The sequence below is a fragment of the Micromonas pusilla genome (assembly GCF_000151265.4).
Source record: "Micromonas pusilla CCMP1545 genomic scaffold MICPUCscaffold_11, whole genome shotgun sequence".
Taxonomy (NCBI): domain Eukaryota; kingdom Viridiplantae; phylum Chlorophyta; class Mamiellophyceae; order Mamiellales; family Mamiellaceae; genus Micromonas; species Micromonas pusilla.
Window position 1 is genome coordinate 459,989 of NW_003315892.1, and position 23,943 is coordinate 483,931.

General features: G+C 67.3%; 10 protein-coding genes across 10 annotated transcripts; 5 read left to right on the forward strand and 5 right to left on the reverse strand.

Moving 5' to 3' along the window:
* Positions 1-304: 304 nt before the first annotated feature.
* Positions 305-1,885, forward strand: MICPUCDRAFT_51698 (uncharacterized protein; the record flags this gene model as incomplete). Its single annotated transcript, XM_003061911.1, has 1 exon — positions 305-1,885. One exon carries the CDS (start codon positions 305-307, stop codon positions 1,883-1,885), a length of 1,581 nt encoding a protein of 526 aa, XP_003061957.1.
* A 175-nt stretch (positions 1,886-2,060) lies between these two features.
* On the reverse strand, positions 2,061-3,174 carry MICPUCDRAFT_20781 (uncharacterized protein; the record flags this gene model as incomplete). Its single annotated transcript, XM_003062116.1, has 2 exons — positions 2,061-2,720; positions 2,908-3,174. Coding segments are annotated over 2 exons (927 nt in total), but the record flags the coding sequence as incomplete, so codon positions are not given.
* Positions 3,175-3,894: 720 nt separating this feature from the next.
* MICPUCDRAFT_21002 (uncharacterized protein) lies at positions 3,895-5,290 on the reverse strand (the record flags this gene model as incomplete). Its single annotated transcript, XM_003062117.1, has 2 exons — positions 3,895-4,765; positions 4,950-5,290. The coding sequence occupies 2 exons, from the start codon at positions 5,288-5,290 to the stop codon at positions 3,895-3,897; spliced, it is 1,212 nt and encodes a 403-aa protein (XP_003062163.1).
* A 151-nt stretch (positions 5,291-5,441) lies between these two features.
* MICPUCDRAFT_41917 (resistance-nodulation-cell division superfamily) lies at positions 5,442-8,522 on the forward strand (the record flags this gene model as incomplete). Its single annotated transcript, XM_003061912.1, has 1 exon — positions 5,442-8,522. One exon carries the CDS (start codon positions 5,442-5,444, stop codon positions 8,520-8,522), a length of 3,081 nt encoding a protein of 1,026 aa, XP_003061958.1.
* Positions 8,523-8,693: 171 nt separating this feature from the next.
* On the forward strand, positions 8,694-9,850 carry MICPUCDRAFT_51703 (uncharacterized protein; the record flags this gene model as incomplete). Its single annotated transcript, XM_003061913.1, has 2 exons — positions 8,694-9,385; positions 9,565-9,850. The coding sequence occupies 2 exons, from the start codon at positions 8,694-8,696 to the stop codon at positions 9,848-9,850; spliced, it is 978 nt and encodes a 325-aa protein (XP_003061959.1).
* A 99-nt stretch (positions 9,851-9,949) lies between these two features.
* Positions 9,950-11,767, reverse strand: MICPUCDRAFT_28932 (uncharacterized protein). The gene is made up of 2 exons (XM_003062118.1): positions 11,624-11,767; positions 9,950-11,551 (listed from the first exon to the last, which is right to left on the reverse strand). Exon 2 carries the CDS (start codon positions 11,549-11,551, stop codon positions 9,968-9,970), a length of 1,584 nt encoding a protein of 527 aa, XP_003062164.1. The 5' UTR covers positions 11,624-11,767; the 3' UTR covers positions 9,950-9,967.
* A 1,124-nt stretch (positions 11,768-12,891) lies between these two features.
* Positions 12,892-16,253, forward strand: MICPUCDRAFT_44773 (uncharacterized protein; the record flags this gene model as incomplete). The annotated part of the gene is made up of 5 exons (XM_003061914.1): positions 12,892-13,204; positions 13,410-13,462; positions 13,488-14,045; positions 14,150-15,091; positions 15,264-16,253. The coding sequence occupies 5 exons, from the start codon at positions 12,892-12,894 to the stop codon at positions 16,251-16,253; spliced, it is 2,856 nt and encodes a 951-aa protein (XP_003061960.1).
* Positions 16,254-16,357: 104 nt separating this feature from the next.
* On the reverse strand, positions 16,358-17,116 carry MICPUCDRAFT_69985 (uncharacterized protein; the record flags this gene model as incomplete). Its single annotated transcript, XM_003062119.1, has 1 exon — positions 16,358-17,116. Exon 1 carries the CDS (start codon positions 17,108-17,110, stop codon positions 16,358-16,360), a length of 753 nt encoding a protein of 250 aa, XP_003062165.1. The 5' UTR covers positions 17,111-17,116.
* Positions 17,117-17,781: 665 nt separating this feature from the next.
* MICPUCDRAFT_35603 (p-type ATPase superfamily) lies at positions 17,782-21,682 on the forward strand (the record flags this gene model as incomplete). The annotated part of the gene is made up of 2 exons (XM_003061915.1): positions 17,782-18,459; positions 18,496-21,682. The coding sequence occupies 2 exons, from the start codon at positions 17,782-17,784 to the stop codon at positions 21,592-21,594; spliced, it is 3,777 nt and encodes a 1,258-aa protein (XP_003061961.1). The 3' UTR covers positions 21,595-21,682.
* Positions 21,683-22,035: 353 nt separating this feature from the next.
* On the reverse strand, positions 22,036-22,746 carry MICPUCDRAFT_10989 (uncharacterized protein; the record flags this gene model as incomplete). Its single annotated transcript, XM_003062120.1, has 1 exon — positions 22,036-22,746. A coding segment is annotated over one exon (711 nt), but the record flags the coding sequence as incomplete, so codon positions are not given.
* Positions 22,747-23,943: the final 1,197 nt, after the last annotated feature.

The window sequence follows — 23,943 nt, forward strand, 5'->3', positions numbered from 1 at the left end:
CGTCCTCTCGCGCGCGGATCTCGCGCGGGCGAGAGGACGGAGTCGCCGCGAGCTCGAGCCTCCGGCCGCGCGCGCGCGTTGAACTCTGCGTCCGCCAGCCGCGTCCAGACCGATCGATGCGGAAAAGCCGAGGCGAAGCGCAGAAGATCTCAGCCGGATCTCGCGCGCTGCAGGTGGCCGTTTGCGCTCGCGCTCGTCGTTGTTTTCTGTCGGTTCGAACGAATCGTTGAAGTTCGACGACAGCTCTCCCGAATCTCGCGCACACGCTGCGGCGCCGCGCCTCGCGACGACTCGAGACGCCGCGATGCCCTCGATATTCGCCGTGACCGGCGCGTCCGGGAACCTCTACGGCTACGGCGCGAGCGGGAAGCTCTCCCCGACGCTGTGCTTCGACGAGGACGGGAAGCGCAAAAAGCGCGCGAGGCTCCTGGAGGCGGCGAGGCGGCGACGCATCGCGACGGTCCGCGTCGACGACGACGCGGACGACGACGACGACGACGACGACGACGCGCTGTATTCGCGTCGCGAGGACATCGTCGCCGTCCGCGTCGTGGACGGGCGGCGGTTCGTCCCCGGTGCGCCGCTCGCGGGCGCGCTGGCGTCGCGAAGCCTCGACGCGAGCGCGAGGCGCGACGCCGACGACGACGATTCTGACGACGACGCGCGACGCCGCGCGAAGGCGTACGCGCCGCGCGCGCTGAACGCACCGCTCGGCTCGCTCGCGCTGTTCGCCGTGCCGTTCGTGTTCAGCAAAGCCAGGGAGTTCCTCGTCAAGCGACGCGCCGCGAGGGAGGACGACGACGGCGCGCGCGCCGCGAGCGACGCGAGATCCGCGCGCGCGGGCTCGGACGCGCTCGCGGACGTGCTTCGAGCGCTCGAGCGGAGCGGACGACCGATGCCGCCGGACGTCGCGTTCTACGTCGAGAGCATCGTCCGCGACCAGGACGACGCGCTCGCGGAGCTCACGGCCGAAGTCCGCGCGCTGAGGATGGCGAACGCGCAGGCGAAGGACAACGCCGGGAAGCCGCCGCTGTTCGAGGAGGACGGCTACGCGGACGCGGACGGCGCGCGGCGGCGGGACATGGACAGCGCGAGGAACTCGCCCGAGCCGTCCGTCGCGGCGGCGGCGTCGCCGGAGACGCCGAGAGGACTCGCGGAGCTGAACAAGATCGCGGGGTTCCAGGCGAAGGAGTTGCGGTACCTGCGGACCGTGCTCGCGGAGAAGGAACGGCGGATCGAGACGCTGACGAGGAGGGTGAAGACCGCGAGAGCGATGGCGGCGGGGGGCGCGGCGGGCGACGCCGTCGCCGGCGCGCTCGAGACGCCGCCGCGCGGCGAGAAGACCGACGGGGGTGGGGGATACGTGTACGAGAGCGGCGAGGAGGCGGAGGAGGAGGAGGAGGAGGAGGAGGGCGAGGTGGACGCCGTCGCGGCGATCGTCGTCCAAGCCGCGGCGGCGGCGGCGGCGGCGGCGGCGGAGGAGGAGGAGGAGGAGGAGGAGGATTCCTCGGACGAGGACGACTCCCTCGCGCTCGACGCGCGCACCCCGGTCCGCGTCGAGCTGTCCATCACGGACGGCGGGTCCGGCTCCGAGGAGGAGAGCTTCGTCGCGGTGTCGCTGTCGCGAGTCACCGCGGTCCCCAGGGTCCCGCGCGAGACCACCGCCGCGTCGGACGCCGCGTCCACGCACGTCGCGCGCAGAGCCGCGGCGGCGACGGCGGCGGCGCACGCGGGGCTGGACGACTCGTTCGAGAGCGTGGACGGGTGGGACGAGCGCGGGAAGTCGCCGTCGGAGCAGGTGGAGGGGGTGTTCGCCGCCGCGAAGGCGCGGATCGCGCGGGCGATGATCCGCCCGCCGCTGATATCGCCCGCGGGTCACCGGTGATGGATGAGCGGCGTCGCCCCCGCGCTCGAATTTTCGTTTTTTCGCGCTCGCCCGAGCGCCGCCGAGTACGCGTACTGTAGTAGAAGAATAACTTAAGAAGAAGATTTAATGTACCAGGCGACGCCTGAGGAATCGATCACGACGACAACACGACTAATAAGTGAGATGATGTACCCTACGCGGAGGCCCTCGCGGCCTCCTTCGTTCCCTCTCCCGCCGCCGCCGCGGCTCTGCGCTGCTTCAACACGTTTTCGAGGAAGTACTCCCCGGCTTTGTAACTGCTCCGAACCATCGGCCCGGACGCGACGTACAGGAACCCCATGCCCTCCGCGATCACCTTGTACGCCTCGAACGCCTCCGGGGTGACGTACTCCGCGACCGGCAGGTGCCGTTTCGTCGGCCGCATGTACTGCCCGAACGTCACCACGTCCACATCCGCCTCTCTCAGCAGCTCGAGACAGTTCACCACCTGTTCGCGCGTCTCGCCGAGACCGAGCATCACGCTCGTCTTCGTGATCCCCGCGCCCGCCGCCTTCGCCGTCCTCAGCACGTCCACGCTCTGCGCCCAGTTCGCCCTCCGGTCGCGCACGTGCGCCTGCAGCTCCGGCACGGTCTCCACGTTGTGCGCGAAGACGTCGACGCCCGACGTCGCCACCGTCGTCACGAGGTCGCGGTCGCCGCGGAAATCCGGCGTCAACGCCTCCACGAGCACGCCCGGCGCGTCCGCCTTCAGCCGCCGCACCGTCTCCGCGATGTGCCCCGCGCCCTGGTCCGGCAGCTCGTCGCGATCGACGGAGGTGAGAACGACGTAGTCGAGACCCCACGCGGCTATCGCCTTGAGGCCGTTCCATACAAAGCGATGTCGGGGTGGTGTTCAAAGGCGTCAGGTGGAGTTGAAAGGCGTCGAGGTCGGGGATCGCAAGCGAGGGACCCTGGGCGGAGAGATGCGCCGGGAAAAGTCCTTAAGGATCGGCGTTCACCACGCGAACGCGGTCGTATGGGGACCAGTGTATAGAACGCACCTTGGCGACGTTGGCGGGCTCGTCGGCGTCGAGCGGCGGCGGCGCCCTCGACGTCTTCACCGCGCAGAATCGACACGCGCGCGTGCACGTGTCGCCCATGATCATGATCGTCGCCGTCGCGGTCTGGCCCTCGCCGCCGCCCCAGCACTCGCCGAGGTTCGGGCACTTGGCTTCCTCGCACACGGTCGAGAGGTTGAGCTCGCGGAGCTTGGACTTGATCTCGACGTAGCGATCGCCGGAGGGGATCGTGCGCTTCAGGGTCGAGGGTCCATACGAGCGAACGTCGGGGTGGAGTTGAAAGGCGTCAGAAGCGGAGTTGAAAGGCGTCGAGGGCGGGGATCGCAAGCGAGGGACCCTGGGCGGAGAGATGCGCCGGGAAAAGTCCTTAAGGATCGGCGTTCACCACGCCGACGGGGTCGTATGGGGACCAGTGTATAGAACGCGCCTTCATCCACGGCGGCTTGCGCGTGGACTTGTCGCGCAGCGACGTCGGCGCGGCGAGCGCGTACGCGGCGCCGGGGAGCTCGGAGCCGGCGATGAAGTCGCCGAACCCGGGGCCGGACGCGAGGCGCGCGCGGAAGGAGGCCATGTCCGCGGACGTCTCGGACGACGACGACGGCGACGACGGCGACGACGGCGACGGCGACGCGCTCGCGCCGGAGGTGGACGCCGCGCGCGCCGCGGACGGCGCCGCGGACGGGTCGCGCGCGCGGGGGGGGGTCATCCACGACGCGACGATCGATCGCGCGCGCCGCGCAGCGTTGGCATCCTCCGCGACGGCGGCTCTCGCGGATCGGCGCAGCGCGGTCGCGAGCATGGCGCGCGGCGATGTGCGCGTGACGATCTAACGATGACGTGCACGGTGCCGAGCGCGTCGGCGACCGTCAGCCGCAGGCAGTAGATCAGGTTTTTTTGTGATTTTCACCCACCGCTCAGTTTCAATATTTGATCGCGTCCCCTTTTAACTGACCGATGAACTTTTTTGGTCTACTTTTTCTTCGGCGCGGTGACGTTGAACTGGAAGTGGATGATGTCCCCGTCCTTCACCACGTACGTCTTCCCCTCTTGCCGGTATTTCCCGGCGGCTTTCACCTCCGCCATGCTCTTCCCCTTCGCGAGCGCCTTGAAGTCCTCGTACGCGCACACCTCAGCCTTGATGAACCCTCTCTCGAAGTCGCTGTGAATCACCCCCGCGGCCTGCGGCGCGAGCGAGCCCTCGTACAGCGTCCAGCACCTCACTTCCTTCTCCCCCGCGGTGAAGTAGTAGATCAAGTTCAGTTCCTTGTACCCTTGGACGACCATCTTCGGCAGCGCGCTCTTCGCGCCCTCCGCGGCGTCGAGGAACGCCTTGGTCGCGTCCGCGTCTTCGCGGAGATCCCACAGCTCCCGCTCGAACTCGACGGAGAACGGGATCATGACCCCGCCGCCGTGCTCTTTGATCCACGCGTGAATCTTCACCAGCCACTTGTTCTTCTTCCTGACGAAGTCTCGCTTACTCAAGTTCACGAGATACACGATCGGCTTCGTGGTTATCAGCCGCGCGAGCTTCTCTTTGATCATCTCCACCTCCGGCGTGGACCAATCCCCCGTCCGTATCGGCTGGTTGTTCGTCAGCATCTCCTCCACCTTGTCCATCGTCGACGTAAACAACCCGGAGAGCTTCATCGTCGGGTTCTTCTTCACGTCCATCTTCTCTTGCTCGACCGCGCGCTTGAGGTACTCCATGTCCTTCGCGCAGAGCTCCGCCTGGATCGTCTCCAGATCCCGGACCGGGTCCACGGAGTCGTCCACGTGGATGACCTCCTCGGAGTCGAACGCGCGGACGACGTGGAAGACGCCGTCCACGGCTTGGACGTGGCTTTGGGTCGTTCCATACGAGCGAACGTCGGGGTGGAGTTGAAAGGCGTCAGGTGGAGTTGAAAGGCGCCGAGGGCGGGGATTGAAAGCGAGGGGTGGACGGAGAGACACGCCGGGCAAAGTCCTTAAGGATCGGCGTTCACCACGCCGACGCGGTCGTATGGGGACCAGTGTGTAGAACGCACCTCAAGAACGCGTTCCCCAGGCCCGCGCCCTCCGCGGCGCCCCGGACCAGGCCCGCGATGTCCGTCACGTGCAAGTACGCGGGGTACTCCGAGGGCGGTTTCCACGCCTGACACAGGTAGTCGTACCGCTCGTCCGGCACCGCGCACCTCGCCTCGTTCGGTTCGATCGTGCAGAACGGGAAGTTCTCCGCCGCGATCGACTGGTCCGTCAGGAGGTTGAACAGCGACGACTTCCCGACGTTGGGTAAGCCGACGACGCCCATCTTGAGGTTGTTCCGGACGCGGCCGAACCGCGCGGCGCCGAGCGCCTCCGCGGGCTCGTCCTTCTTCTTCGGCGGCATCGTGGCGGCGCGCTGCGCTGGCGGCGCGCTGCGAAAAGTGCCTACTTTTTCTCGGAAGAGGAGCCAGCCTTCCTATCATAGTCTCGTTCAGTTTGGTTGGCAGCGCGCCAAACGCCCCCGCGCGGGCCACGACGTCCCCGGCCGCCCCGACATGAACTGCGCCGCCGCGTCCACGCGCGGGTGGAGCGCCGCGTCGCGCGCGTGCGGCAGCGTCCGCGCGTCCGCCGCGTCCTCGCTCCGGGACTTCTGCGCGGGGCCTCTCGCGCGCGCGGTCGTCGGCCGAAGCGCCAGGGCGCGGTCGAGGTCGCCGCCGCTCTCTCCTCGCCGCGCGCTATCCGAGGACGACGCGGACGACGCGGACGCCGCCGCGCGTGCGCGACGACGACTGCGGCGCAACCCCGCGGTCTCCGCGCTCGTCACCGTGACCGTCCTCGCGCTCGCGTGCCTCGGCCTCCTCGCCGCGGACTTCGCGCGCGACGTCGACGACGTCTGGGTGCCGCGCGGCTCGAGCGCGTTGGCGCAGAAACGCGAGAGCGAGCGCGCGTTCGGCGCCGACCCGTTCAGCCGCCCGGCGCGCGTCATCGTCCACGTCCCGGGATCCGAGGGTTTAGGGAGTTCGCGCGGCGGCCGCGGAGGTTGTCCGTCGACCGAGGACACGGACGGGATGCTCGCGGACGCCGCGCGCGTGCGCGCCGCGTTCGCGGTCGACGCCGCCGCGCGCGCCGTCGCCGTCGCCGCCGACGTCGACGCCGACGCCGTGACGACGCGTTCCGTGACGTTCGACGACCTGTGCGCGCGCGCGCGGCCGATGGATAAAACGTCGGAATGCCTGGCGTTTACTCCGCTCGCGTTCTGGCCGAGCGGCGTCGGAGGCGTGCCGACGAACGCGACGACGGAGGAGCTCCGCGACGACGTCACCGCGACGCTGTACTCGGGTCCGATGCCGGTCGAACGACGACGCGTGTTGGGGTGCGTCACCGAGTCAGTCAACCCGAACGACGGCGACCAGACACGATCGCGACTGTGCGACGCCGGGGCGTTCGTGTTCACGTACTTTCTCGACCCCGCGTCCGCGCCGGCGGAGACGTTGGAACGGTGGGAGAGGGCGTTCATCGAGACGATGCGCGCGCTGAACGAGGACGGCGGCGTCGGCGTCCGCGTCGTCGCCAACGCGGAGATATCCGCGTCGCTCGAGATCGAGGCGCAAGAGCGGTCCGACTTTGGCGTGCTCGTGGGGTGTTACGTCATGATGACCGTCGCGGTGACCTTCTTTCTGACGCGTCGCGGAGAACTCGCGAGGATGCATCAGCGGATACTCCCGGCGCTCGCGGGCGTCGCGCTCGTCGCCCTCGCCGCCGCGGCGACGCTCGGGTTGACGGCCACGTTCTTGGAGCTCACGCCGATCGCGGTGCAGGTCGTGCCGTACCTTCTCGTCGCCGTGGGCGTGGACAACGTCTTCATCGTCGCGAAGCAGTTCGACCTCGCGCTCGATCGCGCGGAGGAGGAGGAGGAGGAGGACGCGTCGGACGACGCCAACGCGAACGACGCCGACGCGAACGACGCGCGGGCCCCGGACTCGAGAAGAGAAACGCCATCTTCTCGGGCGTTACGAAACGCGACGGCGATGGCGGAGGGCCTCGGTGTCTCGGTGCCGTCCGTCGGGATCACGTCGCTCACGTCGTGCGTCGCGCTGCTCGTCGCCGGCACCACGGACGTCCCCGCGCTTCGAAGTTTCTGCCTCACCGCGGGCGTCGGCGTCGCGCTCGCGCTGGTGCCGATAGTGACCGTGTTCCCCGGGGTGTTGATCGCGTGCGAGACCGCGTTCGGATCCTCCTCCTCCTCCTCCCCATCAGGTCGTCGTCGTCGTCATCGTCGTGGCGTCGAGCCCGAGCCCGAGTCTGGCGAGGTTCTGGTTCTTCATCCTCCGTCCCCTCCGAGTCTTCTCCCGACCGCGGCGTGTTACGTCCGCGTCGTCGACCGCCTGCCCGTGCAGATCGTCGTCGTCGCCGCGTATCTCGCCGCGCTCTTCGTCTCCGCGTTCGCCGCGACGAAAGTCGTCGCCGGGATCGAGCCGCGAGAGATGGCCCGAGCCGGTTCGGACCTCGACGCGTACCTGCGCGTGGAAGCGGCGTGCAACTCGCACATGGGACCGCCCGTGTTCATCGTGATCAAAGGCGTGGACTACTTCGGGGCGAATCGCGCGGGCGTCGACGCGGCGATGCGCGAGCTCACGCGGAGGGTGGAGAACGACGCGCACGTGGACGGTCCCGTGTTCGGGTGGTACGACGCGTTCGTCGACGGGTGGCTGCCGTTCAACGCCGGCGTCGGCGCCGACGACTGCGACGCGCTGCGAATCTTCCTGAACGACGCCCCGGAGGGCGAGCCATTCAAGCACGACGTGCGCGTCGTCGCGGACGACGATCGGGCGTGCGCGATACCGATCTCGAGGCTGCGGACGCTGCACCGGCCGCTTCGCGACAGCGCGGAAACCGTGGACGCGATGGTGTCGTTACGGAAAGCGGTGGACCCGGAAGCGATCGCGCGCGCCGTCGCCGCGATGAACGCTCCGACGATGAACGCTCCGACGTTGAACGCGGCGATCGACCCCGCGAACGCGAACGCCGCCGCGATCGAAGTGCACGCGTACCCGATCAGCGCGGACTACGTCTACCACGAGCAGTTCATCAACCAGCGGCGCGACCACCTCACGCGCGTGCTCGCCGCGATCGCCGCCGTCGGCGTGATTGTATTTTTCGCGATGAACTTCTACACCGCCGCGATCGTCGTCCTCGCGCTCGCGTCCGTCGCGGCGACGACGTTCGCGTCGACGCGCGCGTTGGGGTTGAAACTCAACGCGGTGTCTTCGGTGTTGCTGGTCGCGATCATCGGTCTCGCGGACGAGTACGTGTGTCACATCATGTACTCGATCGTGATAAGCGAGAAGATGGACGTCGTGGATAAAGTAACGGACGCGTTGCGGCAGTTTACGAAGCCGGTCACCGCCATGGGGGTGACGTCCGTCGTCGGGACGGCGTTGCTCGCCGCGGCGTCGTCGCCGGCGTTGCGGGATTACTTTTTCCCGCTCTTCGCCGTCGCCGTCGCCGTGAGCTACGCGCACGGGATCGTCATCTTGCCCGTCGTGACGCTGTTGTGCGGCAGGAGGAAGAAAGGCGGCGACGGCTCGAGCACGGCCGCGAGTCCGGTCGCGTGCGCGGCGGCGCGGTACGACTGACGACGCGAGCGTTTCTGTTGTCCAGAGTCAAGTGTACGAACAACAAAATCGAGCGTTATTACGCCTCGAACCCTTTCCTCGGAAGGCTCGACGAGACGCGACCACGACGACGTCCGCGTCGTCTCGCTCGCCACTCCGTCATGCCCGCGCGCGCGTTGACGTGGAACGCAGATGGCACGATCCCGCCCTCGATCGCGAGCTCGCTCGCGTCCTTCGCGCTCCTGGAAGACGCACCTCTCCGCTGGTTCTTTGGCACGCTGTGTCGCTGTATCGCTGTCAACGTTCCTCCCGTGTACGTGTAGCGCCGCGGCCGATGAGGACCTCCTCTGCTTCGTGACCGGGCGACCCCCCGCGCACGTCGCGGATGCGCTCACGGCGAAGTACGTCCCGGGCATGAACGTCGGCGACCCGTCGTGCTGCGCGCCGTGCGAAGCGCTCGAGATCGCGCTGCGATGGACGAACGCCTCGGTGGCGTCCGTTTGGCGCGTGTTCGACGACCGACGCTCGGAGAAGAACCCGTCCGCGCCGCGAATGCTCGACGCGTTCGACGAGGGAGACCTCGAGCGGTCGTCCATCTGCTCGATGCTCGCGCGGTACCCGGCGTGCGTCGCGAGGGCGACCGCGTTCCTCGGCGTCCTCGGGTGCGCGCCGGGCGCGGTCGCGTACGCACCTGACCTCACTCCGGAACTCCGCGAGAGACTCCCGACGTCTGTCAACGCCACGGCGAACGAGGACGCGATTACGATCACGCGGCGGGTGCGGATGTGCGAGAAGGACGCGAAGGACGTCTTCGACGCGTGCGCGGACGTGAAAGTGTTGTCGATCACCACCGTGGGCGCGTGGTTCGGAAGCGACCCGAACGAGTTCGTGGAGATCGTCAGGCGCGTTCAGCGCACCCCTCGGTTTTAACGTTTGCTCGCGTCCCGTTTCAACTGACACGACCGACAGGCGCGTTGTGCGCGCCCCTCGGTTTCAACGTTTGCTCGCGTCCCGTTTCGACTGACACGACCGATGCACTTCTTTCGCGTGGAATCGCCCTCAGCGGCGGCGCGAGGTACACGACGCCGCAGCTGGGCGACGTCCGGCCGGTGATCAGACCGGAGACCCCGGAGGAGCCGTGCTACAGCGTCCCCGCCGATAACGGGAAGGACGTCTACGATCCGGACTCGAGTTGGATGCAAACGGGGACTTGGTGTTGCGACGACTTCCCGAGGGTTGAGCGGTGCGAGGGCGAGATCGACTGGGACGAATACCCGAGGACCGTGGAGAACACCTACGCCGCGAGCTTGAGAGAGCGGGGGACGTGCCCGCCGAAGAGCGACGCGTGAGGAAGAAGACGACTGGACGAAGTCTTTAAGGATCGGCGTTCACCACGCCGACGCGGTCGTATGGGGACCAGTGTACGTCGCGCCGCGAGGAAGAAAGATCGCACGGACGATCGCCGATCAGAAATTAAAATCGCCGCCGCCGCCGCCGCCGCCGCCGCGCTTTGACTTTGTCGGCGCGTTGTATCCCCCACCGCGCATGATCTTCTTGCTCGGCCGTCCTTTACTCCCGCCCTTCCCTCCGCTGTGCTGCTGCTCGTTGCTGAACCCCGGGCGATGTAACGCCCGCGCCATGTCCGGTACCAGCGCCTCTCTCGTCTCCACGTTGACCCCCTCGTGCGTCCACACTCGAAACGACGCCTCGCCGTTGACGCCGACGCCGACCCACCCCAGCCCGCCGATGGAGATGTCCCTCGTGGACGTGTTCCAGTCCGTGCCGTACACCGTCACCGTGCGACTGCCCCACTCCCCGAGCTGTTTCACGCGGTTTTCGCCAATCGGCGGCGAAAGTTTCCCGCCCGCGTGTTTTTCGTACAACGCGTCCGCCTTGCCGTTTTCGCCTCTGACGACGTAATGCGACACGACGTCGTCGCTCACCCACACGGTGAGGTACACCGTCCGCTGCGGACCGTCGAGGTAGTCCACGCGCGCGAGCCCGCCGAGGTGGATCGACCCGCCGACCTCGACGCGGTACGTCCGCGGGGAGAGCCGCCGCCGCGGCAGCACCATCCGCGCTTCCTCGCCCGTGAGCCTCGAGGAGACTTGGAACGGCTGAAGGAGTCCGGGGGTGTCGTACACGTCCGTGCCGTTCGGAAGCAGCTTCGGGAGTTTCACGACCCCTAGCGTCGTCCCGGGGAGATGACTCGCGAGCGGGCCGCCGTCCTCCGGGCCGGGGCCGTCGAACCGTCGCGAGAGGCGGACGATGAGCGAGCTCTTCCCGACGTTTTGCGCGCCCACCACCCACACTTCCCTCCCGTCCTCGAGCAACTGCATCAGCTGCTCGCTCAGGGTGTTGATGCCCATGCCCGTGTGCGCGCTGACGAGGTGCACGCCCGCGGCTTTCCGCAGCCCGTGCGACTTGGCTCGGCGTCGCGCGAAGCTCGACACCCTCGCGCGCGTGCATCGCGTCGGCAACAGATCAACCTTGTTCGCGACCAGGAGCACGTCCACGGTCTCGTCCTTCACGTACGGGTCCAAAAAGTCCACCGCGTCGATCGGAAACGACGCGTCGAAGTCGACGATGTCCACGAGGAGCAGGATCACCGCGCCGCCCGGGCCGGTGCGCTTGAGTTTGTTCCCGACGACGCGGCCGAAATCGAACGACGGCATGAGGATCTCCGCGGCTTGGTTTTTGACGACGCCGTGGTGACGCAAGCTGTAACACCGCGCGCACGTGACGAGGTTCGGGTTCTTCTTCCGCGCCGCTTTCCTCTCCTCGCGTCGTCGGTCCTCCTCCTCCTCCTCGTCGTCGTCGCGATCGCGGCGGTCGTCGTCGTCGTCGAACATCGCATTCAGCGCGCCCAACGCCGCGTCCTCGTCGACCTCGATCGCGTCTTCGCCCAATCCGTCGTCGAAATCCGCGGGGAGCTCGAACGTCTCGTCGTCGTCGTAGGATATCCCGTCGAGCGCGTCTTCCATCGCATCTTCCATCGCGTCGTCGTCGTCGTCGTCGTCGTCGTCGTCGTCCGCCGCGAGGGCTTCCATCTCGCGCGCCTCCGCGAGCCTCGCGTTGAACGCCGCCGTCGCCGGGTCGACGTCGTCGGCGGCGGCGTCTACGCCGTCGAGGCCGCCGTCGTCCGCGTCTGCCGCGCCGTCCGCCTCCCCTTCCTCCTCCGCGTCGAGCAGCCGCTGCGGGATCACGAAGTACCCCGGGAGGTTGTGGTCGTCGCACTGAAGGCCGACGCCGCAGCCGGGGCACACGGACGGCAGCTTCGCGAGGACGGCGGCTCTCTGCTCCGCGGTCGCGCTCGCGACGCCGCCGTCCTCCTCTGCCGCCGCGGCCCTCGCGGCGGCGGCGGCTTTCGCCGCGCGCGCGGGATGCCACTTCGACGCGAGGTGAGAGGGAGTCGTCGCGATCCACCGGCGCGAGGAGAGCGACGACGCCGGCGACGTCGTCGACGCGCGGCCGCCGACGCGATGCGGCATTCTTCTTCCTCCGCACGCCGCCGATTCCGCGAACGCGTCGACGTCGCGACCGCCAGGCCGCGCGGCGGCCGCGGCGGGGACGCGCCGCAGCGCGTTGACGCACATCCTGCGCAACATGCTCGCGCGAACGGTGCTGTCCAGATGTGCCGCGCTCTGCATCGCCGCGTGAGCGCGACGCCGTGTGAAGAGCGCGTCGCGTCGCCGCGATTGATGACGGCTGTTCGTCGGCGCGAGAAGCGCATCTCAGCAATTCCGGCCTTTTTCATTGGCATTTACCCCCCCGCTCATCGGCAAGATCACCGCTCTGGCGAGCACTCTTTGAAAGTGACTTACGGTGAAATTGAAAGCACGACCCAATGGCGGGAAAGGTCGTCGGAAGAACAGAGAAAGATGACGTCGATGGAACGACGGCACCGGGCCACACCCGCTCGCGCGCGACACGACAGGGTCCCTAGATGATGATGTCCCGATCCCTCGCGCCCGCGCGGACGATGCGCGCGTTCACGAGCACCGCGACCGGACGCGCGCTGACGCGCGCGCGCGCGTCCTCCTCCTTCGTCACGACGACGACCCCGCTCGCGGCGCGTCGCGTGAACGTCGTCCGCGCGCACGACAGCGAACGCCGCGGCGCGCACCTCCCGCGTCGCCCCGTCCTCATCGGCGGCCTCGCGTCGATCACGACCGCGCGCATGGGCGGCAACGCGAACGCGAACGCGTCCGCGGCGGCCGTGGAGGAGAAGCCCGTCGTCGCGAAGGCGCCCGCGGTCGCCGCGATCGCCGATCTCAAAGTCGGCGACACGTTCGTCGACGGCGCGTTCGAAGTGATCGCGGTCGAGGAAGTCGACGAGTACAACGTCGCGTGCGCGGAGTTGATCCACAAGAAGACGGGCGCGCGATGGATGCACTGCGGCGCGGACGACGACAACAACGTCTTCAACGTCGCCTTTCGAACGACGCCGACGGACTCCACGGGCGTCGCGCACATCCTCGAGCACACCGCGCTGTGCGGCAGCGAACGGTACCCGATCCGCGATCCGTTCTTCAACATGCTGCGACGGTCGCTGTCGACGTTCATGAACGCGATGACCGCGTCGGACTACACGTGCTACCCGTTCGCGACGCTGAACACGGTGGATTACTACAACCTGCTCGGCGTCTACCTCGACGCAGCGTTTTTCCCCAAGCTGACGCGGGAGGATTTCCTTCAGGCGCGTTCTATAGATTACCGCACTGGTTCCCATACGACCGCGCTCGCGTCGTGAACTTCATTCCATAAGGACTCTCTCTCCCGGCGTTCGTCACTCTTCGCCCACGCCACGCTTTCGATCCCGACGCGCTTCGACGCCTTTCGACTCCGCTTCTGACGCCTTTCGACTCCGCCTTTCGACGTCGCTTCGACCGACGGAACGACCCTCAGGAGGGCCACCGCCTCGAGTTCGCGGACATGGAGGACCCGAGCTCGGAGCTGAAGTACAAGGGCGTCGTGTTCAACGAGATGAAGGGCGCGATGGGGTCGCAGAGCGCGCGGTTCTCCCGCGCGCTCGGCGCGGAGCTCTTCCCCACGAGCACGTACCATCACAACAGCGGCGGCGACCCGGTGAACATTCCCGACCTCACGCACGATCAGCTGCGCGCGTTCCACGCGCTGCACTACCACCCCTCGAACGCGCGGTTCTTCACGTACGGCGACCTGCCGCTGGAGCAGACGCTGGCGAAGGCGCAAGAGCTCGCGCTCGGCAAGTTCGACGCGATCGACGTCAGCGCGTTGGACGTGTCGGACGAGCTGAGGCTGTCGGCGCCGAAACGCGTCGTCGTGCCGATCCCCGCGGAAGCCGTCGTCGCGGACGAGGCGAAGCAGTCCGTCGTCTCCGTGGCGTACCTCCTCGTGAACCAGATCAAGGAGAAGGGCGCGGACCTGGAGAATTTCGCGCTGACGGTCGCGTCGGACCTCCTGCTGAGCGGCCCGCAGGCGTACTTCCACGAGAGCCTGCTCGAGTCCGGACTGGGAAGCGGGTTCGCTCCGGGCACCGGGTACAGGTGCGTTCTATCAAAAGTTTTTCACCCATCGCCCGGTTTCAACATTTGATCGCAGCTCCTTTCAACTGACCGGAGAACTGTTTTTGTATGGAATGGCCCTACAGCGGCTCCCGACGCGAGACCTCGTTCGCGGTCGGCCTCAAGGGCGTCGCCGCCGAGGACGTCGAGAAGGTGGAGACGATCGTGGAGGAGACGCTGCGCGCGATCGCGCAGGACGGGTTCCCGAGAGACCGCGTCGACGCGATCATGCATCAGGTGGAGCTCAGCGCGGCGAGGACGTCGACGCAGTTCGGGTTGGGCGTGGCGTTCGGCGCGATGGGGACGTGGGTCCACGGCGGCGACGGCATGCGCCCGCTGCGCACGCCCGCGATGGCGGCGATGCTCAACGCCGCGCTGGACGCGGACCCGAAGTTCTGGCAGAAGCTCGTGCGGCGGAGGTTCCTGGACAACCCGCACAAGGTCACCGTCGTCGGCGAGGCGGATAAGACGTACGACGCGAAGCTCGAGGAGGAAGAGAAGAGGCACGTCGCCGCGATTCAGGCGGCGCTTGACGACGAGAAGAAGAAGGAGATCGTCCGCGAGGCGGTCGCGCTCAGGGACAGCCAAGACTCCGTGCAAGACGCGAGCGTGTTGCCGACGTTGATCGTCTCCGAGGCGGTGCCGCGCGAGATCACCAAGTGGACGTCGGAGCACGTGAAAACGGCGACGGGGAAGCCGTTACAGCTGGACCTCCAGCCCACGAACGGCATCACGTACGCGAGCGTCTTGCTCGACGTCACCGACGTCCCGGACCGTCTCGTGCCGTACCTCGACCTGTTCGCCGACTTCATCACGGAGCTCGGGACGAAAGAGCGCGATTACAAGCAACTGTCGCAACTGGAGAAGCTCAAGACTGGCGGCGTCGGCGCGGGCGTCGACTCCATCCTCCCCTTGGACGGCGACGGCCCGCCGCAGATCGTCTTATCCATCTCCGGCAACGCGCTCGATCGCAACGTCGACGCGATGTTCGATCTCATCGCGGAGGTGGTCACCGGCGCGCGGTGGCGCGGCGAGGAGAAGCAGGTGGGTTCTATACACTGGTTCCCATACGACCGCGTCGGCGTGGTGAACGCCGATCCTTAAGGACTTTTCCCGGCGTCTCTCTCCGCCCAGGGTCTCTCGCTTTCAATCCCCGCCCTCGGCGCCTTTCAACTCTACCTGACGCCTTTGAACTCCACCCCGACATTCGCTTCAGGTGGGTCTGCTCCTCTCCCGGAGAGCCGCCGCCGCCGCGGGGGGCGTCGCGCAGAACGGGCTCTCGTACGCGAAGGGCTACGCGAACGCGTCCATCGACGCCGTCAGCGCGCTGGACTATCGCACCTCGGGGTTGCCGCACGTCGCGATGCTTCAGAGGCTCGCCGCGGAGAAGGAAGCCGCGGTCGAGGAGGTGGAAGCCGCGCTCGCGGAGATCGCGTCCATCGCGCTCGCCTCCGACCGCGTGCTGCGATGCCGCGTCGCGTGCCAGCCCGGCGCGCCCGCGGAGAGGGCGACGAAAGCGATGGACGCGCTCCTCGCGGCGATGCCGGCGAAGGGCGCCGCCGCGAAGAAGGACGAGGCGACGATGGCGGACGCCCTCGCCGGGTTCGCGCCCGATCCGTCGAAGGCGTTCGTCGCGGTGCCGACGCAAACCAACTACTGCGCGGCGTCGTTTAAGACGGTGCCGTACGCGCACGAGGACAGCGCGGGTCTGTTCCTCCTCGCACAGGCGATGTCCACGAGCTTCCTTCACAGGGAACTGCGAGAGAAGGGCGGCGCGTACGGCGGCGGCGCGTCCGCGGCGCCGATCGAGGGCGTCTTTGCGTTTTCGTCGTACCGAGACCCGAACACGACGGCGACGATTGAAAAGTTTGTCGAGGCGGCGGAGTGGGCGGCGACGAAAGGGAACCTCACCCCGGCGCTGTTGGAGGAAGCGCACCTGCGCGCGTTCAAGGCGATCGACGCCCCGGTCGCGCCGCAGTCCAGAGGCGCATCGAGATTCACCGCCGGTCTCACGGACGAGTCCAGGCAGCTCTTCCGGAGCCGGCTGTTGGACTGCACCGCGGAGAAGATGCGATCGTGCGCGGAGAAATATCTCGTCGGGAAGACCGCCGCGCTCGCGATCGTCGGGTCCCCTGCCGCGGTGGAGAGCGTGAAGGCGGACGGGTGGGACTGCCTCGACGCGGAGGGGAAGCCTCTGAAGGCGTGAGCGCGAGATCATCAGATGATCGACGCGACGACGCGATGAGTGTACTGTACGCTACGCAAATATTCTTATGATAATTTTACCTTCTTTGTTTACAACCGTCGACGTCACGCCTCGACGGCCGCCGCCGCTTTCTCCGCCGCGGGCGCGTTCTCCTTCCCCTCGCCGCCCCCATCCTCCTCCTCCTCCTCCGCCTCCGCCTCCGGGTCCCCGAGCTCGGCGATCAACCGCGACAACGACGCCGCAGCGTCCTCGCTGAGCGCGTCGTGTCCCTCCAGAAACAGCACGCGCGCGAACAAACGCATCTTCACCACCGCGTGCTTCCCCTTCGCGCGCTCGATCGCCTTCACGCGCCGCCGCAGCCCGCCCTCGTCCATCGTCCGCACGCGCATCAGCGTGTGCTGGTACGACGCCGTGCCGACGATGGAGACGCGCGCCTGGCGTCCCGCCCAGCGAAGGCGGAAGGCTTCCTCCTCCGCCTCGTGATCGCCGTCGAGCGCGTACGCGTCGTGAGCGGCGCGGCGGCCGCGGGCGCGCTCGTCGGCGTCGTCGCCGTCCACGCCCTCGGGGTGCGACGCCGCCTCGCACGCGATGCGCTTCGAGCGGCGCGCGCCCTCGACGACGCCGTTCTCCCCGGCGGCGACGCGCTTCTTTTTCGGCCTACCTGTAGTAGACGCTCTCTTCGCGTCGCCTCCTCCGTCGACGTCGTGCCCGCATCGTTGTCTCGCCGCGGAGACGATGTCGTGGTCCGCGAGGCCGAGCTGCTTCATGATCTCTCTGTTCCGTCGGATCCGCGCGATGCGCTCGAGCTCGTACTCGGACAGCCCGGCCTCGTTCTCCGCGTCCTCTCCCGCGAACATGGTGGACGATTTCGTCAGCTGCGATGCCGACTTTTAATTTAAATCCGCGCACAGCAGTCGCGATCGCCGCGCGCCGCTCGATCACTGCGGCTTTCGGAAGATGGCGACGATGACGAAGAATCCGAGAAGGACCGTCTGCGCGGCGATGCAAATCTTCAGCAGCTCGTCTATGACCCCCTGGTCCATCGACGCGACCGCGCGCGTTCGAATGCCGCGCCCTCGGCCTCGCCCACAACGCGAATATTATTCGCGTCGCAAGCCAGGCTGGCGCCGTGACCCTGCCGCGACTGCAGTCGTTTTCAGGCGATCAGAGCCCGCGTCTCTCCGTCGCCCTCCTCGCGCGGCGGCGGCGGCACACACCCGCGCGCGCGTGGCTCGCGCGTTCGATCGCGACCGATCGCGCCGCGCCCACGGCGCACCCCCGCGCGCACCGCGCCGGGCGACATCCGCCGGTCGTCGCGCGTCCGCGCGACCACCGCGCCGACCTTTCCCTCAAACTAAATTGGTCGTCGGTCGCGCCGTCCGACGACTAATCGAGGGCAGAGCCGAGGCGAACACCCCCGCGGTCGAACGCGGGCGCGTTCGACCGCGCCGCGCGCGCGATCGGTTCGCCCAACCGCGTCCGTCCCCGTGACGCCGACGCCGACGCGGCATCGACGGTGGACGCGGCGATGTTGCGCTCGCTGTCCAAGCGCGAGCAGCCGGAGTCGCGCGTCGTGTTCGTCGACCCGCTCGACGCGAACGCGGCGTTCAAGTACAAGGGCAACTCGATCTGCACGGGCAAGTACAACCTCTTCACGTTCCTGCCCAAGGCGCTGTACGAGCAGTTCCGCCGGGTGGCGAACATTTACTTCCTCTCCGTCGCGATCATCTCGCTGTTCCCCGCCATCTCGCCGATCGAGCCGTACACGATATGGACGCCGCTCATCTTAGTCGTCGGGCTCTCCATGGCGAAAGAGGCGGTGGAAGATTATAAAAGGCATAAGCAGGACAAGGAGCAAAACACGACGCTCACGGAACGGTTCAACGGGACGTCCATGACGCAGTGCGAGTGGCGCGAGGTGCGAAGCGGCGACCTCGTCAGGGTCGTGAGAGACCAGGCGTTCCCGTGCGACCTCGTCCTCCTCGCGTCCAACCTGGACGACCGCGTGTGCTACGTGGAGACGAAGAACTTGGACGGGGAGACGAATTTAAAACTCAAACGCGGCGTGGAAGGGATGGGCAAGGTGGTCGACGGCGGGAACGCGATCCTAGCCGCGATGAGCTCGAACAAGGCGTGCCACGTCGAGTGCGAGCACGCGAACAACTCGCTGTACACGTTCACCGGGAACTTAGACGCGACGAGGGAGGTGTACGACGGCTCTCCGTTCGAAGGCGACGTCAAGAAAATCTCTCTGCAGCCCGTCAACGTGCTGTTGCGCGGGAGCTCGCTGCGGAACACGGAGTACGTCATCGGGATCGCGATATACACCGGGCACGACACCAAGGTGATGATGAACTCGTCCGCGGCGCCGTCGAAGCGCAGCACCGTGGAGCGCGGGATGGACCAGATCGTCCTCGCCATGCTCGCGTTGCTCGTGATCATATGCACCGTCACCGCCGTCGTGTGCGGGCTGTGGATCAAAGACGAGTCCCTGGATCACTGGTACATGAACACGGTGGTCGCGGACATGGTGTTCGACCCGAGCGACTCCACGACCGTGGGGTTAGTGGCGTTTTTGACGTCGTACGTGTTGTACGGGTACTTGATTCCGATTTCTCTGTACGTGTCGCTGGAATTCGTCAAGGTGTGCCAGGCGATGATCTTCCTGAACAACGACAAGCGGATGTACCACGCGGAGACGGACACCCCGATGCGCGCGCGGACGTCGAACCTGAACGAGGAGCTCGGGATGGTGAACACGGTTTTGTCGGACAAAACCGGGACGCTGACGTGTAACTCGATGGAGTTTTTCAAGTGCTCCGTCGCGGGCGTGTCGTACGGCGAGGGCGTCACGGAGATCGAGCGGAACATCGCGCAGAGGCAAGGGAGGATCCTGAGCGCGCCCTCGAGCGCGAAAGCGATCGAGCCGGGGTTCAACTTCAAGGACAAGAGGATCGACAACGGCGCGTGGATGGGTTTACCGAACGACGGCGACATTCGCGAGTTTTTCCGCTGCCTCGCCGTGTGCCACACGGTCATCCCGGAGGGTGAGCCGAACCCGGACACGATCTCGTACCAGGCCGAGTCCCCGGACGAGGCCGCGTTCGTCGTCGCCGCGAAGCGGTTCGGCTTTTTCTTCAAGACGAGGAACACCTCGGGCGTGGACGTCGAGGAGCCGAGCGGCAAAGGCGGCGGCGTCCGTGACGCGCACTACGACGTGTTGAACATCCTCGAGTTTAACTCCACGAGGAAGCGCATGTCCGCGATCGTGCGCACGCCGGAGGGTAAGATCACGCTCTTCTGCAAGGGCGCGGACAGCATCATATACGACCGCCTCGCGTACGGGAACCAAAAGTACACGGAACCGACGCAGGCGCACATGGACGATTACGCCGCGAGCGGATTGCGCACGCTGTGCCTCGCGAAGAGAGACATCCCGGAGGCGGAGTACGCCAAGTGGAACGAAGGCTACGTCGAGGCGGCGCAGGCGATGGAGAAGAGGGACGAGAAGATCGAAGCGTGCGCGGAGGCGATCGAGAGAGACCTGTACCTCCTCGGCGCGACCGCGATCGAGGATAAGCTCCAGGACGGGGTGCCGCACTGCATCGCGCAGCTGATGAAAGCGGGGATGGCGGTCTGGGTCTTGACCGGGGATAAGCAAGACACCGCGATCAACATCGGTCAGGCGTGCTCGCTGATACGACAGGACATGGAGATGCACGTCGTGAACGTGGACGAGCTCGTGAGGCAGGAGGCGGACCGCGAGATCACGCGCGCGGAGTTTGACGCGCTCGCGCGCGAGAGCGTGCGGCGTCAAATCGCGGAGGGGACGAATAAAATCGAAGCGTTGAAGTTCGCTCAATCCGGGAAGGAGATGTCGCTCGTCATCGACGGCCGGTCGTTGTCCTTCGCGCTCGAGAAGGAGATCGCGCCGATGTTGTTAGACCTCGGCTGCGCGTGCACGTCCGTCGTGTGCTGCAGGGTATCGCCGTTGCAGAAGGCGCTCGTGACGGGCTTGGTGAAGGACAGCGGTCGCACGACGCTCGCCATCGGAGACGGCGCCAACGACGTCGGGATGATCCAAGCCGCGCACATCGGCGTCGGCATCTCCGGGCAGGAGGGGATGCAAGCCGTGATGGCGTCCGATTTCGCGTTCGCGCAGTTCCGGTACTTGGAGCGTCTGCTCCTCGTGCACGGGCGGTACAACTACAAGCGGATCGCGAAGATGGTTACGTACTTCTTCTACAAGAACCTCGCGTTCGGTCTGTCGTTGTTTTACTTCAACCTCACGAGCCAAGGCAGCGGGCAGATCATCTACAACGACTGGCTCATGTCCGCGTTTAACGTGTTGATGACGTCGTTCCCCGTGCTCGCGTTGGGGTGCTTGGACCAAGACGTGAACCAGCGGAGTTGCCTGAAGTTCCCGCGGTTGTACAAGCAGTCGCAGAACAACGAGTGCTTCAGCACGATCGTCAAGCTCGGCTGGGCGGCGAACGGCGTGTACGTCAGCGTCATCAACTTCGTGTTCGTCTTCTACCTCATCCACGGCGGCGAGGCGGACTCCAGCGCCGGCCACGTGTTCGGGCTGTGGGAAGTCGGCACGCAGCTCTACACCGGCATCGTGATCACGGTGAACTTACAGATGGCGCAGATGATCAACTACTGGACGTGGATCCATCACGCGTGCATATGGTCCTCCATCGCCATATGGTACGCGTGTAACATCATCCTGAGCACGACGGATCCGTACTGGAGCACGTACTCGTACACCATCTTCCACACGTCCGTGGGGCCGACGTCGAAGTACTGGGCCGGGATCCCGCTTCTGGTCGCCGCGGGTTTGCTCCCGGATCTCATGTACCGCGGGTTGCGCCGCGCGCTCTACCCGGAGTATCATCATCTGGTGCAAGAACACGAGGCGAAGCACCGCGGACGCGGCGAGTCGAAGGGGGTCTCTGCGCCCGGGGCGGAAACGGGCGACTTGGAGTCCGGCGGCGGCGGAGATGATGGGGCGTCGCCGCCGCGGAGGGAGAGGGACGATCGGCTCGCGCGCGGCGGCGTCGTCGGCGTCGGGGTCGGGGTCGGGGTCACGGCGTCGCCGGTCAAGCCGGGGACGTTGACGGGCGCGACGCCGGATCCGTCGAGCGCGCATCACACGCCGAGGGAGGAGACGACGTCGCTGAAGGACTACCTCGATCAGGTCGCGAGGGGCGCCGAGGAGGATCCCGACGACGAAGGGTTCGCGTGGCGCCCGCGGCCGACGCGAGAGACGGGGATCCGGCCGCCGTCGCAGTTTTCGAGCCGGCCTTCGAGCCGGCCGCCGTCGGGCGGGGTGAACTGACGCTCCGCTTCGTCGGCACGGGTTGCTTTGACAATGTTTGTTTGACATATCACGCATATAGTTGTACATGAAATGCGTGCTATTAAACAACGACGCGCCGCGGACGTCGAACGAACGAATATCATATAACGACGCTATCGACGCGCGCAGCCTCCGGTCTATCTCTCTCGTCCGTCGTCAGCTGAGCCACACCCCCGCGGCGAGCAGAGCGCCGAAGAAGAGATGCAACGCCGCCGCGCGCGCCAACACGCCGTTGAGCACCTTCCCCGCCCGCGCGCGATCCCACTCCCCCGCGACCGCCCACGTCGTCATCAACACGTCGACCGCGATCGGGAGCGTCAGCGACGACAGCGCGGCCGCGCGCCAGTACGTCTCCACGCCGAGATACGCCGTCACCTCTGGGAATCGCCGCGCGACGACGGCGCCGAGCCAGTGCGCGTTCAACAGGTACGGCGCGATCGTCAGCGCCGTGATCTCCCACCGCGCGAACGTCTCCCCGAACACGACGCACAGCGTGTTCTTCCCCACCCTGCCGTCCGTCCTCGCGTCGCGCAGGTTATTGATCGCGAGGAGCGACGTGCACAGCGCTCCCACCTGCGCGGAGGCGACGAGCGTGTTGAACGAAAAAAAATCGCTCCTCGCGTTCCCCGCGTGCACGTGCCGCATCCCCCCCACGGCGACCCACCCGAAGAACACGAGCACGGTGAGTTCGCCGAGCCCGTGGTACCCGAGCGGGTACTGCCCGGCCGTGTACGAATATCCCGCGAGGCACGACGTGACGAGCAGGAGCGCGAGCGGCCATCCGCGATCGGCGATCGCCGGCGCCATCGCGACCGCGGACAGGACGAAGCACGCGCACCCCGCGGCGTGCACCGCGCGCGGCGTGAACGCGCCCGCCTGCGTCACGCGCGTCGGCCCGACGCGATCGTCGGCGTCCGCGCCGGAGAGGAAGTCGCACGCGTCGTTCACGAGGTTCGTGCCGACCTGCACGAGGAGGTAGCCGAGGAGCGCCATGTTGGCGTTGCCCCACGCGCTGGCGTGCGCGGCTTTCGTCCCGAGCGCGCCGCCGACGAGGTACGGCACGAGCGCGGCGGTGAGCGTCTTGGGGCGGAGCGCGGCGACGTACATCCGCGCGGGCGCGGGCATGGCCGTCGTCTGGCCGTCGTATGGGACGCGGCGACCCGCCCTCCGCGCGTCGCGATCTGACGACGACGTGGCGTGGTTCGGCCGACGCGATGACTGCGTTTAACAACGACGACGTCGCGTCGCGTCGTCACTCCGTCATGCGTCTCCCTCCCGCGCGCGCGGTCGCGATGCTGCCGCTCGCGCTGTGCGTCCTCGCGACGGCGTGCGCGGCGCCCGCGAGCGCGAGCGCGGCGCGCGCCCCGCGCTTCCCTCGCGTCTCCCGCGGCCACCCGCCGCCGCACGCGCGCTTCAAGTCCCCGATCTCGCAGTGCGACGAGCGAAGACGCGACGCGCCGGTGGACCACTTCTCGTTCCCTCGCGGCGGCGTATCCGGCGTATCCCTCGAGGCGCGTCGTCGCCCGCGTCCGCGTCCGCGTCCGACGGCGACGTACTCGCAGCGGTACTTCGTGTGCGCGAGGCACGCGCGCGGGGCGGACGCGCCGCTGTTCTTCTACGTCGGGAACGAGGCGGACGTCGAGCTGTACGTGAACAACACGGGGCTCATGTGGGAGCTCGCCCCCGAGCACGGCGCCGCGCTCGTCTTCGCGGAGCACCGCGGGTACGGACGGTCGCCGCTCGGCGACGGGAACCTCGCGCACCTCACGTCCGAGCAGGCGATGGCGGACTACGCGACGCTCATCGCGGAGTTGAAGACGAGCGACGCGTTTCGTTCATCCGCCGCGGTGATCGCGTTCGGCGGGTCGTACGGCGGCATGCTGAGCACGTGGATGCGTCTCAAGTACCCGTGGCTCGTCGCCGGCGCGATCGCGGGGAGCGCGCCGATCTGGAGCTTCGACGGGGAGTCCCCGCGCGTGGACGCGGGCGCGTTCGCGGAGGGGGTGACGCACGACGCGAGCGAGGACGCGGGCGCGAACGCGGCGTGCGTCGGGCGCGTGAGAGCCGCGTTCGCGACGATGCTCGAGGCGCGGCGAGACGACGCGAGGCGGGAGAGGACGACGATGCGCGAGTCGATGCGGCTGTGCGACGCGCTGCGCGCGCCCGAGGACGTCGACGACGCGATGGCGTGGGCGCAAGACGCGTTCGATTACATGGCCATGGGTAATTACCCGTATCCGAGTTCGTACATCCTCAACGGGGACGGGACTCTGCCGGCGTATCCGATGCGCGTCGCGTGCGACGCCGCCGTCGGGTTTGAACGGCTCT

What these genes read in the sequence shown, in the direction of transcription:
- MICPUCDRAFT_28932 (XM_003062118.1), bottom strand. Translation starts at nt 11,551, where the DNA reads ATGGAAGCCCTCGCGGCGGACGACGACGACGACGACGACGACGACGAC.